Source organism: Varroa jacobsoni, unplaced genomic scaffold (genome assembly GCF_002532875.2).
Source record: "Varroa jacobsoni isolate VJ856 unplaced genomic scaffold, vjacob_1.0 scaffold_120, whole genome shotgun sequence".
Classification (NCBI taxonomy): Eukaryota; Metazoa; Arthropoda; class Arachnida; order Mesostigmata; family Varroidae; genus Varroa; species Varroa jacobsoni.
In genome coordinates this window covers 77,980-96,557 of record NW_019213022.1, presented here as the reverse complement: position 1 = coordinate 96,557, position 18,578 = coordinate 77,980, and the positions used below count along the sequence as shown (strand labels likewise).

General features: G+C 36.9%; 3 protein-coding genes across 5 annotated transcripts; 1 reads left to right on the top strand and 2 right to left on the bottom strand.

The window, feature by feature from the left end:
• Positions 1-101: 101 nt before the first annotated feature.
• On the bottom strand, positions 102-5,169 carry Bap55 (Brahma associated protein 55kD). 3 transcript variants are annotated; one of them, XM_022844740.2, is made up of 7 exons: positions 5,033-5,169; positions 3,878-4,169; positions 3,365-3,546; positions 2,831-2,994; positions 2,282-2,548; positions 1,887-2,110; positions 102-949 (listed from the first exon to the last, which is right to left on the bottom strand). In XM_022844740.2, the coding sequence occupies exons 1-7, from the start codon at positions 5,055-5,057 to the stop codon at positions 829-831; spliced, it is 1,275 nt and encodes a 424-aa protein (XP_022700475.1). In that variant the 5' UTR covers positions 5,058-5,169; the 3' UTR covers positions 102-828. The 3 variants fall into 3 exon arrangements, with proteins under 3 accessions (XP_022700475.1, XP_022700485.1, XP_086827199.1); XM_022844750.2 differs by lacking the exon at positions 5,033-5,169 and adding an exon at positions 4,888-4,985; XM_086971073.1 differs by lacking the exon at positions 5,033-5,169 and adding an exon at positions 4,966-4,981.
• A 54-nt stretch (positions 5,170-5,223) lies between these two features.
• LOC111266934 (mediator of RNA polymerase II transcription subunit 30) lies at positions 5,224-9,155 on the top strand. Its single transcript, XM_022844807.2, has 5 exons — positions 5,224-5,239; positions 6,482-6,722; positions 7,776-7,946; positions 8,310-8,546; positions 8,740-9,155. Exons 2-5 carry the CDS (start codon positions 6,522-6,524, stop codon positions 8,896-8,898), a joined length of 768 nt encoding a protein of 255 aa, XP_022700542.1. The 5' UTR covers positions 5,224-5,239; positions 6,482-6,521; the 3' UTR covers positions 8,899-9,155.
• Positions 9,156-11,533: 2,378 nt separating this feature from the next.
• On the bottom strand, positions 11,534-18,328 carry pch2 (pachytene checkpoint 2 protein). The gene is made up of 7 exons (XM_022844708.2): positions 17,283-18,328; positions 14,604-14,757; positions 14,238-14,396; positions 13,773-14,000; positions 13,393-13,586; positions 13,050-13,203; positions 11,534-12,704 (listed from the first exon to the last, which is right to left on the bottom strand). Exons 1-7 carry the CDS (start codon positions 17,312-17,314, stop codon positions 12,450-12,452), a joined length of 1,176 nt encoding a protein of 391 aa, XP_022700443.1. The 5' UTR covers positions 17,315-18,328; the 3' UTR covers positions 11,534-12,449.
• Positions 18,329-18,578: the final 250 nt, after the last annotated feature.

Sequence of the window (18,578 nt, the reverse complement as noted above, 5' to 3'; positions counted from 1 at the left end):
ATCGTATGCATTAACAAGACATTGATTCTATTAAGTACATGAAAAACAACGCCATGTCGTGAGACAACGGCAGGGTGACCTTTGCGAAAAAAACACAGGAACATTTTCTAATACATTTATTTCAGAAGTGACTCAAAAGAATGATAGCAAGACGGAATGATGGGACAAAGCTCACACAGATGGTCAAAAAAATACGTGCTTTGGAACTTACTTGCTAATACATCATTATGCGTTGACAGTGTTTTTTTCATCTTTTTATGCCAGTCTTGCGCAGCAATATATCAAAACATCTTTATTAAGCAAACCCTTTTTTTATTAACATACAGCCGTTCTCAAAGAAGATTAAATCTTCTCACTGCAAATGCATCGAGGAAAGTTTTGTGCTTTTCGCTTTGTTTTTTTTATCACCGTTATTAGATCCTACATTTCAATTTACAAAACCTTAACAGTATGGTTATAAAATACTAAACAACTTAGCGAAGTTAAAGTTGAAACGTTATCGATATTTCATCAGAGATGAGTTGAATCTACTTTGCATTTGAACATACCCTGGCTGGCACATATGTTTATCCAAACAGAAAAAAAAACGAGACAAATGAATAGATTAGGGTTTCATTGTGGGTCACTTACGCTTGCTTTTTTATTAATATTATTGGTCCGATTTTGTCAGAAATATGTAGTACAAGACTACATATTTACATAGGTACGTATACATATACCTACTACGTAAATAATTCAAAGACAATCGTACAAATAGTAAGCATAGTATTAACTCAATGCCATTATAAAGTTGCTATAAGCATACTATATACATGTGAGAAGATAAATTTAAGGACATTTGCGTTCGACGACTTGCTTTCCACCTTCTTCATACTCCTGTTTCGAAATCCACATTTGCTGAAATGTACCCAACGAAGCGAGAATAGAACCACCAATCCATGGGGCAAATCTGAAACCAACGCCATGTAAAAAGAAACGTCTAACATAAACAAAGAGCGGTAGATACCTCGGGCCTGTGTTGCTATTAAGTACAATTCGCTTTACCTGCATAGAGGTAAAAAGCAAATTGCGTTTATAATAAAGGGAACGTCGCAAGACAGACTATTATCAAGATAGGTTATTAAGCTATAATTTTTGTGTCCATAAAACATAGTAGCTCCTACCAGATTATAGTTTAGACACGGTTTTCCACGTAACACACGCTGAGCACGGTTATTCATACAACATATCTTAAACAGAAATTCTTTGATAACGATAAGCTAATAGCTTCTTTCACGATATAGTTTAAACAAAGCTTGAATGCAACACAAGCTGAGCAGATTTACTCACGTCACATAATTGTTACACTTATTATATATCAGCGCGGATAATATTAGTAACAACTTTAGTTTTGTAAACGTGGCGCGGAGGTTTTATCAATGCCAGAAGTTCAGAAAGAAAATGCTGCCGTCGACGTATGACCTAATTTGGTAGCATCACGCCTAATAAAAAAAAAAAGTATTCTTTTCTCTCTAAAAACAACAGTATTTGATCAGTGGCTTTTCGTTCTAGGCAGATCTCCGATGACTCAAAAAAAAATAAGCGTGATCCGACCACTTTAGGGGATCGTTTTGAGTCAGATAGGCAAATGGAAACGGGCTTCTAGAAGTGCAGAATAGATTACAAAGGCTATACCCTTTGTCTCAGGTGACTTTGGATATACATTCCAAACTGGGGTAGTATCGTTGACGGCCAAGGCTCTCACTGGTTACTGGCTCAAGTCCCACCAACGATAATACCACGCAACCTATGTGAATATAGAAAGTTGTTTTTTTTTTTATATTTATTTAAAGGTAGGTACACGCTATTTTAACACGCGTTACGTAAATTATTTCCGCTCGCATTACCTTCTCTCTGCAGGCGTGTTGGGTGCGATGAATTTGAGGCGCATTGATGGCGGCGTCTTACATGAGAGATCTCTCTGGAGGCGCTCCCCATAACCCTGTAGGAGTGTGGCACCTCCCACCAGTGTGATATTGCCATAAAGCGCGGGCCGAACATCAACGTCACAAAGGCCGACTGCCGTTGTCACAGTTTGTGCAGCACCCATCGGAGTGCCTGGAAGTTGCGGCTGTTTTCCATACAAACGTAAAATATTTGAGGACGTTACATAGAGTAGATCGCATACCTTTCAAATAAACCATCTATCCATCTGGTGGCAGCGTATAAGACAACAGATATAAAAATACGACTATATTATTACCAGAAATATTTTAGGCTTTTTTTTTGGTTAACGTCTTACCCTAATTACAGACGGATCAAAAAGACCTTCGGCAAGTTCGAATCGCTTTGCTCCGTAGTCAGCGTTATAGCCTGTAGGAAACTCGTAATGAACTGCGGGCATTCCTTCAGCGGTCTCCTGCTCGTAAGGGGCGTCTGCCACCTGCAGAACTGACGCTTGAAAATCACGCAAAAGATTCTTTACCTGAAGATCCGCCCAAGCTTTCGACACTTCGGGGATTGTTGTTTTGCGGGTAAATTTAGGCGCTTCTCGCTCTTTCACTGGTTCCTATAGAGACGTACCAACATGAGAAATTTAGATTTTTGCTTTTAGTTAATAACTATATATATTACAAGATATCTACTAATTACTGATATGCTACTAAAAAACCGCCAGGCATTGATAAGTGGGAGATGAAGCCAACTGGCATATTTGCTTACTGCAAAATAAGTTTGAAGTGTGCCTTGTGAAATAGTATTGCCATTAACCTTTTTCTTATCGTTACATATTACTTTACTACATATGTTAGGTGTCAATGTAAAAAAATGTAGAATCATGAATTTTATTCACCTTAGAGGCAATCTGATAATGAGGTACGAGTTCTACTTTTTCGTGCTCCTCCAAGAAGTTTTTGCACTGCAACGTCAGAAAGTCACCAGCCAAAGGCGACTTGACAATTGCTTGCTGGAGTACATATCCATCATGGACCGGAATCGCTGAGGTTTGAGTTGACCCTATATAATTCAAAAACAAAAGATACACAAGAAATGCAAGTAGAAAGGGACACATAGTTAAACGTCTGACATCACCAAGTAGAATCAATTAAAGAAAAGATGGCAGCATCCACAGGAAATCATATATACTTCACTAACGACGGAGTGTGAGTCAAAACCAATTCTTTGTTCTTAATTAGGTTTTTAGGCCTTCACCAAAACCAAAAATATTTCGGTAACATCTAAACGTACAGCAAAGCGATTACGATATTTGGCTCATCATAGTGAGCATTAAACACGATATATATGACTTTTCATGAAAAATTTCTAAGATAATAGTACTAATATTAACGACTGAATAAAAATATAAATATCTTTATTGATTTTTTACCAGCATCAAGAATTAACGCTGTTGCTCGACCATTGGCAAATGCAGAGAGCACCGCGTTTTTTACGAGAAAGAACGCTGGAACGTTGTACTTTTCAAACATTAATTCAGTCATTTTCTCCCGTTTTGCACGTTGATTCCACGGAGCTTCAGACATTAATACGGGATGTAATTGTGATTCAGACCTGCAATGCATTGAAATAAGTGAACACATAATCGACAATAAATATGAGGTGACAAACGGCAACACTTCGTCGTTCCTAGTAGGTAGGAAATGGAAAAGTACAGGTAAAGAATAAATAGAAAGGTTCAGAAATGACCAGATTTCTTCGTAATTGCCAGCTGAGATAGTTTTTAAATTTCATTTCTTTTACATTTAAACTTCATGATCATATTATTAAAAGTTTTCACGAGTTGCAAAAATGTGTTCAAATTCATTCCTATTGCATACGTGCCGAATTCAATAAATCGCATTTTTATATACAATCACATGAGGAAATGATGTAACATGCTCACCTAATATGTTTCTCATAAATATAGTCGAGCATCTTTTCAAACAGGTCCCAATCCTCGACAAGACCATCTTTCATGAAATTTTGAAGTTCGACGCCTTTGCGCGGTACGTTCAGAGCACCGACGTCGATAAGGTGACGTTTTTCCAGGAGTTCCTCTTTGCCCTCCCGGCCTTCAATCAATTGATCGACAGAACCCATAATGGAAGGGATATCAGCCTTCGGCGAGTCCTCTCCGGCATATCCTGCCCGAAATGAATACTGACCATAATCGAAGACGAGAGCGCCAACCTCATCTATGAAGTGCACAGCAATATGTAGAAATCAATTTTTTTTCTTGTTCTAATATTAGCTAGGTTCGAACGATTAAATATAGCTCCAAATTGACAATGTTTCACATCCACAGTAAGTGAAGAGTGGTACGAAAAAATTAAAACATTATAAAAGTATAATGCTGAATGTTTAATTATATTTGAATCATAAATCTATTCCGTTGAATCATATCATGTTAGTTAATTTGCTAAGCTTTTAAATAAAGTTTGGTCCCTCACATACACACGACTGGACTGAGAAGAGACAAACATGTCTAGATATAGTAATTAACTTCAACACACTTCAGTGAACATGCTGATAATTCTTTTTTTTTTTTTTTTCAGTAGCCTGTACTTGTGCCTATTTGAAAATACACCTCTCTAAATATTGTTCACAAAATATTTAGCACATTAGATAAGTAGATATCATTATATGTGAATAAAATTTAACGGTAACAAATACACACGACGTGATACCAAAAGTTATAAAAAAAATTGTTAACCACAAATAGGTTATACAATGTTGTTATGCATTTATTTACGTGTAAACTGAATATGCGATCACGTTAGGCTCTTCTAGTAACACTGAGAATTAATACCTCCGTCTTACTAATTACTACTACTGATAGATGCTGCCTGAACAAATATGTTGCTTTTGCTTTAACAACAACTCTAGCTAGCTTTGAAAAGATATGATTCGAACCATAATGCCATTAGCTCGCTAGCATTGGAAGACGGCTGTTCCATTGTTGTTAGCTTTCCGCGGCGGTTTTTCACTCACTTCTGTATTACCCGTCGATATCGTTTGAAACGTGTCCACGCAACTATAATAACAGCATTGTACTTGCCTCCACCATATACTCCTGAGCTCATCGTGATGCCTTGCACACTTTACACGGCACAATACGCAATTTCACGGAATATCACCGAAGTTTTCGAACCACTGATGATGAAGAGAACGCTCTTCAAAAGCCGACAGCACTCCTTCGAGGCCAGTAAAGTCCAACCCTCACAAAAACACAACAACCTCTTGGTAAACGCCAATTCTTGATAAGGTGCGCCACGATTTTATTTCTGTGCAGGTGTTATTGCCTATTCTTGATAGCTACAGTATCAATATGAAATCACTAGATATTATTATTGTTAACTGACCATTTCGTGGGCGTCGTAAGCATAATCGTATGTGAAAATTATCAAAATGATTAGGAATATTTGTTGTTAGTGCATATATCTGTTTCAACTTCGTCATCGTAGGCATCGATGTAAATAAACAAACCCTGAAAGCAAAATCGTTTTGAGTCGGGTTCGCCGGGCTCCGCTGATTGCGTATAATACAGGCGTGTAAGTTCATTTTACCAAACCATTGTGTGATCCTAATGTGCCAACACGGAGTAATGTTAGATAACTGACTAGAATGGACGACTCTTTGAGACTTTTTTAACCTGCGGTGCCTTCATTCCGAAATGCCTAGTGTGCAATGACAAAAAAAAAACGAAGTCGATTAGGAAAAATATATCTTTTTTGACAGATAATTGTACTCATCGCATACACTTCTCATGATATACATATATGGAGTTTAAGTTAAGTGCTTCTGTGAGCTCATGCTGCAAGTTTTGTAAAGATGAAAAAAGAAGAAGTAAACACACAGAATGTTTAGGTAGCGATTTGGTTAAAAACAAGTTTTTCGCAAAATTTTTTCGTTTATTTCTGCTGAATTTGAGCTTCATATTTTTGTAATCTTGTATGTTCGTTAACAATACTTGAGGTGTCTTTATTACACGATGCGACAATATCTGATAATGTTGCATAAATAGCAGGTTACTGCTACTAAGGTCGAATAAAGAACAATATTAACAATCATTGGAATATTTCATTCTGGAATAGTAGCACAGTAATGCATTTCGTTTTGTACATGAGGAGAGTACGTTTTTGGAATTACATTTTGTATTGTGAATTAGAGGCCGCGGAGCTTTTCATCTGTCCAGCAGTAGTTTTGTGTTGATTCATATATAATAAAAAAAAAAAAAAAGACTTAAAAACTTTATTAAGCAGAGCGAAAATACCACTGCAATTGGAGTACGAAGTTGTTCAAGCAAACTATGCTTAATAGTTTAATCCACCTGAAGACTTATCATGCTATCCCATACGAACAAGCCATATCTTATTGGATATTTTTTCTTTTATTTAAAACACTATTTTTGTTTCCACCACTTTTATCAGTAAACAATTTTCTTATGAATTTTTCGGACGTTTATTTTTGACTGCATAATAAATGTTTCTTAAAAATTGCTTTACAGACAATATTTTATAAGTAGATTGGAATCACTCAGCTACTCTATGGCATCGCCGTACCACCAGGGTGGTGGCAGTCACGGGCCAACTATGGGCGGTGGGGGCTCAGGAGGAGGTCCAATGGGTCCTGGGGGTGGAGGAATAGGAGGCTATACCCCCGTTCCTCAGATGCATCCCGGCGCGATGTCCCTGGAGGGTCATAATGGTATCAGTAATGAACAACCAGACCAGGATGGAAACCCTCAGGTTAGCAGACCGATGTACATTCGTTGCAAGCCAAGGATTTTCATGTATGAGAACCAAGGCTTATTTGCTAAGTATAGAGCTCAAATAACGCATGGGGCAATAATCTGACCGCCTTCTGTCTCTCCGTCTTTTGTTAACACTTTTTGTTTTTCATTAGGTAGCTAATACTTAAATGTGAAAGAGCTCCTCATATATCTTGAATCAGTGAAGATTGATAAACTCAATTGAAAAAGCTTTTAAGAATTTAAATTCAAAAATTAAAAAAAAACTTGAAATGAAATGCTATATACAGTTTCCTACCTCTTCGTCGTTTAAAGTTTATGAAAGATTTGTCCCGTACAATCTGATGATAGCAATTTTACCCACTGGATAGAACATTTATCTAATAAAAATGATATTCCACAGTACTACGTATTTTGCCGTCATACAGAATACGCATGATGTTATTCTTGCATGCATATGTACTCAATTAACCGAAACTTACTACTCTTAACTCTTAGCAGTTACGTTCTGGTATATTAAAATCTGGTACATTAAACAAATTTATTCCTTTATTAATATTCATAAAAGTTTACACATGGAGTTTCTGATGTTTACGCATCGATTACTTCGTTTCAAAGCACAGTCATGAGTAAAGTTGAACTTTGTTTTATGTTAGTACCTATTTTGTGGTTAACGAAACATACTAAGATTCTAAATGAAACTTCAGAAGGTTTCCGTCGACATCAAAATTGCCAATACAAATGTTTAAAAGGAAAGTAAAAATATTCTGAAATGTAATAGATTTTTACGTTTTTTAGTGTCTACCGTCGATATAGATAGAAGGATCAATACAGATGGCACAAACTCAGCTTACTATCGTATAAGCTTCTTCTCCTGTGAAACTTAATGATTAATGTTTTATTAATAATACATTTGGTACAAAATAGTTAAAAGTAAATGTTCTACAGATAAAATGGAGCCAAACTAGTGCAAGAATCTCATCACAACGGTACAGATTTTTGTGAAGAACGCCGAACCGCTGTCGTTAATCGTTTTTTTCTGTTTTTACAGCAGGACAGTCAGCAACAACAACAGCAGGAGTTCAACATTCCTGTGATGTGTCGAATAGGTCAAGAAACTGTTCAGGAAATTGTGTCGAGGGCTGGAGAGCTTTTTCAGCTTTTGAGAACTTTGGGTCCACCAACGGGTAGCATGAACCCGCAAGCGTCAACTGTGCAAGAGGTGCGTACTGAGTCTGTAGTCGAAAGGTATTCATTTAATACCAAATTATCAAACCTTTCTTGATCTTTTTGTTTCTTATGTTTTTTTTTTAGTGAAAATGATTTTCGTTCTCTACGGTGTAGAAAATACAATCATGATCGCGAAGTAAATAGTTACCAAACAGAGAACTAACTCAGCTTATTACAATTTGGTTACGATCAGTTAAGTTGAAGTCATTTGCTTAATTAACACTGGTTTAGAAGACCGACAATAAATAACCATGATTCCTGTAGCTAAGTAGAAGATTGGCCGCCTTCTATTTCCAAGTTCTCTGATCATTTATTCTACCTGGTTCTGTTGCATTGTCGTTTCGATTGTTTGTAGGAGCGTAAGGTAAAGCTAAATGAAATTCTGAAGATTATACAGCAGTTATTTAAGCGTCTACGACGGGTGTATGAAATCTGTGATATGAACTGCGCTGGCGGAGAGTTCTCTACGCTTGAGCCAGACGTAGCGACGATTCAACTAGTACCTCTCGAGGACGAGCGACGAAAAGATGAAGAGGAAAAAAAGCCGTTGGATTCCGCGCGACAGTTTATAGAAGAACGGCAAATGTATCAGGTAATCACGATATAATTAAATACGTAAAGATATTAGCTACTATATTATAATCTTCAAAATTTTCATAAAAAATATAACCACTGCACTATTTAAGCTTGCACCCTAGGAAACTAGCCTTCCGAGCTTTTTTCGCTAATCGCAATAAGTGGTAAATGCAATATGATCGACATGTATACCCTATTTTGTGTTACAGGAGCAAGTATATATGAAAAATCGACAAATCAAGGAGATTATTGATATGTTGCGAAGTGTCGTGTGTGAAGTGAATACCATGCTTGGAATGAGAAAGAAGCACCTGCCTTTCTCTAACAGGATGAGTTCGTATGGCAAACCTAAGCCAAACATGTTCTAAAATGCGAGAACTTCATTGTGATGTTTCAATAATGTGCACGGAGACCGAACTGGTTCATTTTTGGGGCGTTTTGTATAATGTGTCAGCTGTATTAAAATAAATGTGCATACAGTGCCTATGAATTGTAATTTTCTGGGAGTGGGTCAGTAACGGTCACATTTCCACAATGGCAAATGGTCTATTACATAAAGGCTTTTTTGTCAAAAATAAATATCTTAAAATAAATAAAAAAATCGGATTGAACTTAGTATTTGAAATGTATTAGTTTTTATTGTGTATTTTTTTCTTAGCAACAACTAATTGGTACAATAACTAATAAAAGCAATTTATATGTATAAGCTGGCCCATCAGTCCTGTCACTTATCAGCCTTCCTTACAAACTTATGAAATATTATTGCAAAATAAATATGTTTTTAAGAACATATTGCCATTTCTGCTTATTCTACTCATCGTTTATTATAAACATATAGCGTGTAGTGATAGGAAAGACGGCGGTAAGTTGGCCGTTTGTTGTACATAATGTTCCCATTAAGAACTAAAGCTCTCAGTGGTAGTTTTGTTAATCAGTGCTCATTTAACCTAATAATTTTTACTTAATATTCAACGATTGTGCGCCAAATAGTGCTTCTGTTGTGTTTCGATTTCAGCTAAGGTGACTAACGGCATAACTCATATCATGGTACTTGTAGCTCATATGAATTTAATGCTGCTGAAAACTTTACCGTTTAAAGGGACCAGACTTGTCTTCGAACATAATTCTATTCTATCCATTCAAAGAAGTTCTAATTGCTTTACGAGCAGTGCCATTAGCGGGGATAATTATGCTAACGGATTGTTGTCTATATAAAAAAAGATATATCTCTGTAAAATATGGAAGAAAAGAAGTATGGAAAATAAAGTTTTGATTGAAAGAAAGAGAACGTGACTGGTGTAGTTGAAATTCTAAAACCTGTTTTTTGCCGCAAAGATGCTCAAACGCTTCGATGACGTCTATAGTCATACTCTAGGACCGGACATCTTAGAAACGATTTTACAGAGGGTAGCAAAAAAAATCACTGCGTCCGTACTTTAAAACCAAGAAGATTAATTCACGAACTTAATTACCAATAAATGAATTACCAAATGAACCAATACGTTCAGTAACTTTTCAAAAAGGCACTAACAAAGAGTACAGGCTTCTCGCTACAGGTGTTTCTTATTTGATTTCATATAAAGTGCTAGCTAAAATAGAAAGTTTCGGTGAAATGGATCAACTTCATTTTCGCAAATCCCAATAAGAAGTGTACACAAACTGTAAAGTAATGAAGCCGCAGCGCATACATCTGTATCACAGATATCATACATTAAGGTAATAATTATGACGATACTCCTACTTTATTTTGCATCATTGAGCGATTTCCTCGCTCTTTGTGTAACTGTGAGGTCCATAATATGTGTGTACTTTAACATATTCTATAATTTGTTTCGTACATTTGTGCCCAGCGCGAATTAACCTGATGAGTATTCTATTTGTACATACTGATATGCATTAACGTAAGCCCTTTTAGCGTCTCGCTGTAAAAATTCAGGCTTTTTAACATTCACTTGTGATCACTCATTGTTACTGGACAGATTCTTTCGAATTCAGGTTGTCAGAAATATTTTTTGGACGTGTGCGGAAAAGTACTTTAAAATGTTGTCTTCTTTTATGTTTTATTAATGCAATCAGTGACGGAACCATAAGTATAAGAGTACATAGGTCTCCATAATTTTCATTTTCTAAATAATACATATTTTTCGAATATTATATTTTCGGGGAAATATCTTTTGTGCGATTTATAGGCTAAGTGTGGACATTAGTTTATTTAGGATTTAAGAAACTTGCTTTAAATTATGTTAGAAATTTTCCATTACTGTCTAAATGTCTAACGTGAGGACAGGGCCCTAACCAAATTTTACATCAGTCTATGAAACAAGTCAAATTTTTTTGAATGAAGGGTCTGCTCAGGCCCGTTAACCACTGTATCACGCACACAAAAAGCAGACTTAGTCCACCTCAACAAACACCTTTCAGTTTCGACCCGACTTGAGATTGGAAACCTAAGGTAATCCATATTACTTATCGTTATTGTTATTTATATGCTCCCTCGCCGTCTTTTTAAAATTCTTGCTAGTCGAAATATTGAGCAACGGAAAACAAGCAATGTATTTTTTACGGTACGGCTCGAAGACACTGTGGCAAAAATATGGGCAGCGCTTGCCCCCGTTCTTTGAACAGTTTATATGGCCAGTGAAGCAAACAAGATTCGTTAATGTTCCATAGGAAACTGTCAAGTTCAATGTCAGGCAAGGTGGTTTGCGATACTCTATATTTGGTAGAGGTTTTACGACGGTTATTTTTTGAGAGTACCGAACATATTGCATGTGTATAGAAAAGTCTAATAGGTCCTACAAATATCGACTTTGTATTTCTACAGAAGCTTATATTAAACAGTGTTTTGTGACTAAATGAAGGCGCAAATCGCGATTTTCCGTAGAGCATATAAAAGTTGCGTGTTATAGTAATATAAATTATTATTATTATTTTATTATCTATGAATAAGCAAAGGTTTCTGAAGTACAGTGTACACTGTGCTTATTACTAAGAACACTTGAGTAATCTTCAAAAGTGGTCACGAATTTATTTACGCAAGTTAGATTATGTACAAATAGTCATCGATGGCACTTGTAAGTTAAGCTACGTGAAACTGAAATATATCTTATCCAAAGACTGCACCTATTTTCGAACAACGTGAATTCTAAATAGTGTGATTATATTCTCTTGTAAAGGCCTTACATATTGGTTGTGTTCTTCAGAACTGGACGAAACAAGTCGTACCAATCTATGAAACATTTAATAGATAAATGAATAAATGGAGAGATATTATCCAATAGTCGTGCGAATATTAGAGGATTTTATTATAAATCATTGCTGAAATAACACAACTTTTTACAAAATTCCATTTCGCTTGCTACTTTTACAGGTTCGAGTATATTTTAAACATTTCATATTCTTCTGTCTTCATTTAATTGCAATTTTTGTGCATATCCTTCGGATTTTTGGTTTTCTTTTCCTTAAAAAGTGCTGTATAAGGTTATTTCAATTAGTACTTATATGAGCCACACACTTAAAATATCACCAAAGTGGTCACTTAATAGAACAAAAGGCTACGCGCGTATCTGTTCAATGACAATCAGTGACGAGTGAAGACGGTTGACTCCTAATTTTATTAGCAGTCTGTGCCCAATTCAGTCCTTGCAACCTCCCGCAACAATAACGGAGTATTAGTACGACCATATTAGTTTCTCCTGATTTACTTCTCTCCTTTTAAGACACGCAATATAAAGAGCGCACACATTCTGATAAACCTCTCCAAACGGGCATCGTAAATCTACACGCGAACTAAGTAGAATATCATTTCAGCTTTCTTCGACCTCGTTCTTCCTTATGATATGGCTAATTCGTACATATGTATGTTAGAGTGGAAATCAGCGATAAATATACTAACATTCTACTAGTAGTGTTGGCTGCATTACACGAGACTAATAGACTGGAACATGTGATGAGTTTGGGACAATTTCTTTTCTGCTGTTTTTGATTTGACCAACTTGAAGAGGGCGTCAAGGAACAAAGCCATCGGCATCGGGTTATGACCCTCGCAAAATGCCAGCAAAGGCAGCTTCCTCAAGGAACGTCCACTAACTCCGACGGATAATCGGCAAATCTCCGTCCAAATGTTCGCGAACTCCGAACTCTCGGCAAACGCCTTGTCTTCTAAAAGATTCCGCTAAAATCAAAGTTTAAATCAGTTTAACTTGAAAAACGATTCGTCATAACTTCATGCGATAAGGTCACGTTTGGTCTATGGACTGAGCAAGGGTACAATTCATATTGGATTAAATATATATACAAAACATAGATCTACAAAAAGCATTCTGAATAACCTAATCAAACCCAAACGCCGTTAAGTTTTAAATTTTCTTAAAGCAACCATTATGGGTTCCCTTTATAATGTTTTTCAGTATTCTATGATTATTCAAATATTTTATTTTTTCGAAACATATTTAAATGGACTCAACCTTTCTGTAGGAGTACTTTTGATTTTCCATTTCACTAGAACTGGCAAGTATACCTTAATTAGCTCCTTAGCGCAAGATGCAAGAATCTTTGAAATGGCTGGTGGTGAAGGATGCCCGATATACACACAGAGATCTGCCCGATCAACAAACGCGCCATCGATCGAAGTTTCTACATTCGACGTCGTCAAGATTAAAGCATTTGGCAGCCTGTAAAGTAAAACCAAATAAAATACGACACAAATGTTGAAAGCAGTAATAAACATATTTTTTTACAAACTAAAAGATATATGATTAAAAAATTCACTGAAAAAAGAAGAAAAAACATCCGTATAATTTGCTTTCACAATGAAGTTCCGCTTGATTCTTTCGTATCTCTCGTGCATGTTGACCGCTTACATTTTGAGTCGATCCAACTGAGTAAGGACGGCGTTGACCACTCGAATTGCGTCGGAAGGTTCGCTGCCTGCTGCAGCTGCTGCTCGGGAGTGGGCGAGGCTTTCAACTTCATCTATGAGAATAAAGACGAGCGCCGCCTCATCGCTAGCGATTTCCTCGATCTTCTCGAACATCTTTAGCACAAGCTTACCGCTCTAATGGGACAGAAATTGGAGAGGAACATTTTAGAGTTCAGATAGGCTTTTGTGAATGCACTTTTAACACAGCTAGCAGCGGCCTTTCACTTGGTCATCAATGGTTCAAATAACTCTGCCGTCTGTTTCTATATGTAGATGATTGTGCATGGATAAAATGCCAGCGAATAGTTTCAGGCTACTAACCTCCGAAAAAAATTTGCTAAAAAGTGAATGGGCGTTAATTTCTATAAAATGACCAGTACGAAACCGAGGCGTCCATCGGATGGCCAGTTTCTGTGCGACACCTTTGCACAACGAAGTCTTGCCAGTACCGGGCGGACCATGTAGGAGAACAAGTTTATTGAAGGAGATCACATTGTGGTCAACGCCCCGTTCCGCGAATAGGAGCGCCTTCATCAAGTAGTCCAGCAACTGCAAACAAGAGGGGCAATAAAAGTGAGAAGCAAGGAAAAATCGCACGCTAGTAACTGTTACGCCTCGTGACTTGTGAACAGCGTCATGAGTAGCTTTTGAATAATTTCTATTTATTTTACTATAACGGCCACTAATCTAGCAAACTTTGATTTCGCCGCACAACACATAGTCATTTAAAACCACTGCTGACTCTATTCCCTGGCGAAAATTGTCGAAACAATTGAATTTACTTACATTGTTCTTAATTTCTGAATCAAAGTGCAGGTTTTCCCAGATGCCATCAAATTCTTTACAGGGCAGTGTAAATACGTAGGCGGCATTAAGGCACGTAGAGTCGGACTCGATAAATTCAGCTCCGAAGCCATCCGTGTTGAGAGTGTAGTAGTGGTAAGACTGAAACACATGAAATATTCCTTAAATTTAAGGAACGATAGCCTTTTTGAATTAATAGCAGCTATAGCATATAACTGGGCGGTAAGTTTTAATTCTTTTAATTGTTTCATCAGCCATTTTATACAAATAAAGCTTAATATTTAAGAAAAGCTGTCATATGCTTGCGGTCTAGACAATTATGGTATACTTCAATGTTGGACTACGTACGGGAACAATTTTCTTATCGCTTTTGTCGATGACGATTTTATTTACGATTCCTTCTAAAGTTGTTCCGCTGAAGTCGTCGTAGATTTCTGCCGAAGCTCGTTCATGTAATAGCGCTTCAACCAGTGTTGCTACTTCTCCATTTTCTCGCCCTAAGCTGAAATAAAAGAAAAGCATAATATATATATAATCTTTCGAGGTTCTGCAAATGTAACTTATATTTATCGGGGTAGATGAATACATGGACAGAATGATGAGAATGTAAAGGTTTACTGCAGTTTACCAGATAAATCTAACAAAATTATATAGCCCTGTAAGAATACGAGCAGTGATTCGACCTTTTATTTTTTGTGGACCAAACGGTCTGGCTTTGCTCGATACGAATCAGCTCGTAATCTGAAGCGAATATATACTACATGGCATAGTGAGCACGACTTACAAGGATTCTGTTATTATTATTACCATTCGGTCGTTAACCAACAACGTGTTAAAGCGTGCAAAAGTAGCCGTACATGACCACCTGTATTTCTGTAATTCTTTCAGCTTTATATTGGAATATGATACATATACAGCAGGAAACCATTCACATATTGGACAATGAGAGAAAACCAGTAAATCGGCCTATTACGTATGTTTCGGTTTTTCCCATTATCGTTGATATGCCAATATTTAACAGGATTATATAACTGAAAATTGTTTTTGCGTTTCTATATGATTTGAATGTAATGTAAATTTATATAGTTTTTGCAGAAATTCTAGAACCCGGTTATTATGGATATGTTTTCGGAACGCAGCGTAAATTCTACGTGGTCTCCGAATGAAACTTTCGAGACTGAAAAACACGCTAACAAACTGTGCTCTCTCTCTTAGTTGTTTTAGTGGACAATGTAAGGGATCTCTTTTAGGTAAATGTTTAAATTGCAAACCAATATATTTGCTCGTTTTCCTTCAACGATACAGTACTTGGAGTAAAAACCCTAACTGCTTGAACTACGCTAAACAACAAATATACTGGCATAATACATCTAACACACGCATTTTAGTTTTACTATAGGTTGATAGATGGTTAATAAAATCGCCAGCAAAATGGAGACGGATATAAGCTCTTCCTTTCTTTTTTCTTGTTTGCTCATGCCTAGCTAAAAGGAATGGCCTAGCAACTAATAGCTATTACGTGTTTATGATAAAAGGGTTGAGATTTTTGAGAGTGACTATTTGTTAGATTTTTTTATATTTTTTATTTTTGTCTTTGTTTTTATTTTGGTTTTGTTTTGTTAGATTCACCTTTGGGCAGAATATATGCACGCAACTGCTGTCAAAAAAAAATCCAGGAGCACCCTTTATTTAGTGTTCGTATATCATAATGCCTCTGACCGATCCGGTGGCGTGCGACAACGGCTAAGTCAGGTGCTCCAGCTCAAACGTCCGCTGAATTTTGAACATTATGATATCAGTTATTATAGGAATAAGGTATGGCAACAGATTTGTCAACATGTCGTCAAGAGGCGCAGGGCCAAATGCTAACATTTAGTCAAAGCCTAATATAGCTATAAATATAGATTTTACGAACTTTGAAAAAAATAAAATCGTATCTCTGTAATATCAACATGATGATACAATGAAGTGGATTATATCCTGTTTTTTTACATATGGCCAATATTTTTCCGCATTCTACGTTATATCTGTTATATCGTACTTATTTCTTGATTTGCAAGACATAGTCAATACCTATTTTGATATAAACGTCCCATAAAAATCTGACCACAGAACACTTCTTTACTAATGAAAACGCCATTAGATTAATGCAAAAAATTATGTTTTATGGCCTCGACTCGGTTTTGAACCTGCAATCATTTGTTAAGTTAGCAGTCTGTATGATTGTGATGATGCAAGATAATCATTCGTTTGGCACATAACGAACGGAGTACTGTGAAATTTTGATGAATAAGAAATTGCTAACAGCGCTGTTCCCGAATAAGCTATTCGTTGTTGTATATAAAGAGTGCAGAACCTCTATCACCACTAGCTATATCAGTAAGCTTTTAACCAATTTTTAAGTACCAATATTGACTCAGATGTATTTCTTAGTTAACATCTGAATTCGAGCATGCACGCTAAAGATGTAACAATGGCACGTAGATATAAATTATTTTTGCTTGTTCAAGTAAAAAGTTTTTACATAATAAAAATCCATGATATATAAAATCGTTCAACACAAATTCACAGCTCATCACATAGCAACATTTATTTATTTGCATAAAATGATCCTGCATCTCTTCTGATTTGGCTATGAACCAAAGTAAGCTGTCTAAAGGTACTAAAGCGGTCACACAACAGTATCCATATCTTTAGAATACTCAGTTTGTATCTGTAGTCACCTAAATGTTTTGAGTTTCACATCCGGTACCGCCGACAGGCATTTCATCAGACGCCTGGTTCACAGCACGAAACTAATTGTGTGTCTACGCTCGGATTCGAACCCAGACCACCACGTGTCCCTCAAGATCAGCGGACAAGCACTTTACTTATTACACCGTCCCAAGAACGTATTCGTAGTCACCTAGCGGTTCCGAAGCTCCTGTTTTTATAGTTGTTGTACCATTAAATTACTTTCGCAAAAACATCTGTGCTCCTTCCATACTACACACAAAATTTGAACCATATTTATTACCGCTTTCTTACCCTTTTGGATCTCTCTCAATTTCCACGATCATTCTGACTAAAAAACGTTTGTCGCTGTAAGAAAGCCGCTTCGGTTGAATTTCTTCTACACAGCCCCAATGCACTTTATCCTCCACACCTCCGGACTCCAACAGTCTGCCTCCACTATATAAAACACCGGTCACGAAAAGCCAGCTAGCTTTGATGCTAACCTTTTCTTTATCTTCAATACAACAAACCAGCGGAAGAAAAAGCTTCGATAGTCGATCGACCGGTATTGAAGGTCTACAGGGCACAATCAGCAAGCCGGCAAACTATCCACCACAGCAGCATCTCGCAGAGCGAATTAAACTAGTGAGAACCGCTGAAACAACCGAAGACGTATTAAAGACTGAAGAACCGGTTAGCCGTTCTCTCCGTGATGAGCAACGTCTCTTCTAATGGTCACCTCCGTTTTTTCACCTTCCAAGTCTTCAGCTCGACGTCAGTAGCCTTCTTTCGGCTGAATTTCGTACGCCGTTAGTAAGGAAATCACGGCTGTGTTGTTGCCACTGCGCTGAGCCCGCTACTGCAAAGTCGCCGAAGTCTTCAACGTTACCGGCGTTCACCCTGATACCGCCACAGTTTTACTGCCGCGTCTGCTTCATTGTCTTCCTCGTTAGCTTTGGTGTGGCCGTTGGCCAATAACTAACTGACGGTGGATGGCATCAGCCGAATTGATGTTCCGGAATTTCAAAATGATGATGGCTTCATCGATGCCGATGCGGCTGCGATCGATACGGGCAGAGCGTTAGTCAAAAAACGGACATTTTTTTAATGTTCAACTGTTCAATTTTACTGAACCGACTAGTTTGTTTTCAATCCAAGACGGAGAATGTGAAGTCAAATAGGAAGATAATCAAATAAGAAAAAAGATCAAGCGGATTGTATGTTTCTGACCGTGTATGTGTACCACAATAAAGGATCTAATAATCAGTAATTTTAAAAATGAAAAAGCACAGAAATTTTATGATTTACAAACACTGACTCATTTGCAGATATATAGTTCTTCTTTAGAACGGGTTTCATCGTAGTGCGGTCGGTTAAATAAATAAACGTTTATTTCGGTTAAGATGACCAGGACTGCTTTGTTTTACTTTACTTAGAGGAACACGTCTAAAGTAACTCTCATTTGACATAGAATATGTATGCTTTTGAAGCAATAGTTCCTTCATTGGGGAACGTTGGTACGATCATAGTGCGGCGCTATATACGCACCATGCGCCTGATGAGAGTAGCAAGCAAGTAATTTTTTAATTATCACTTGTATTCAGATTA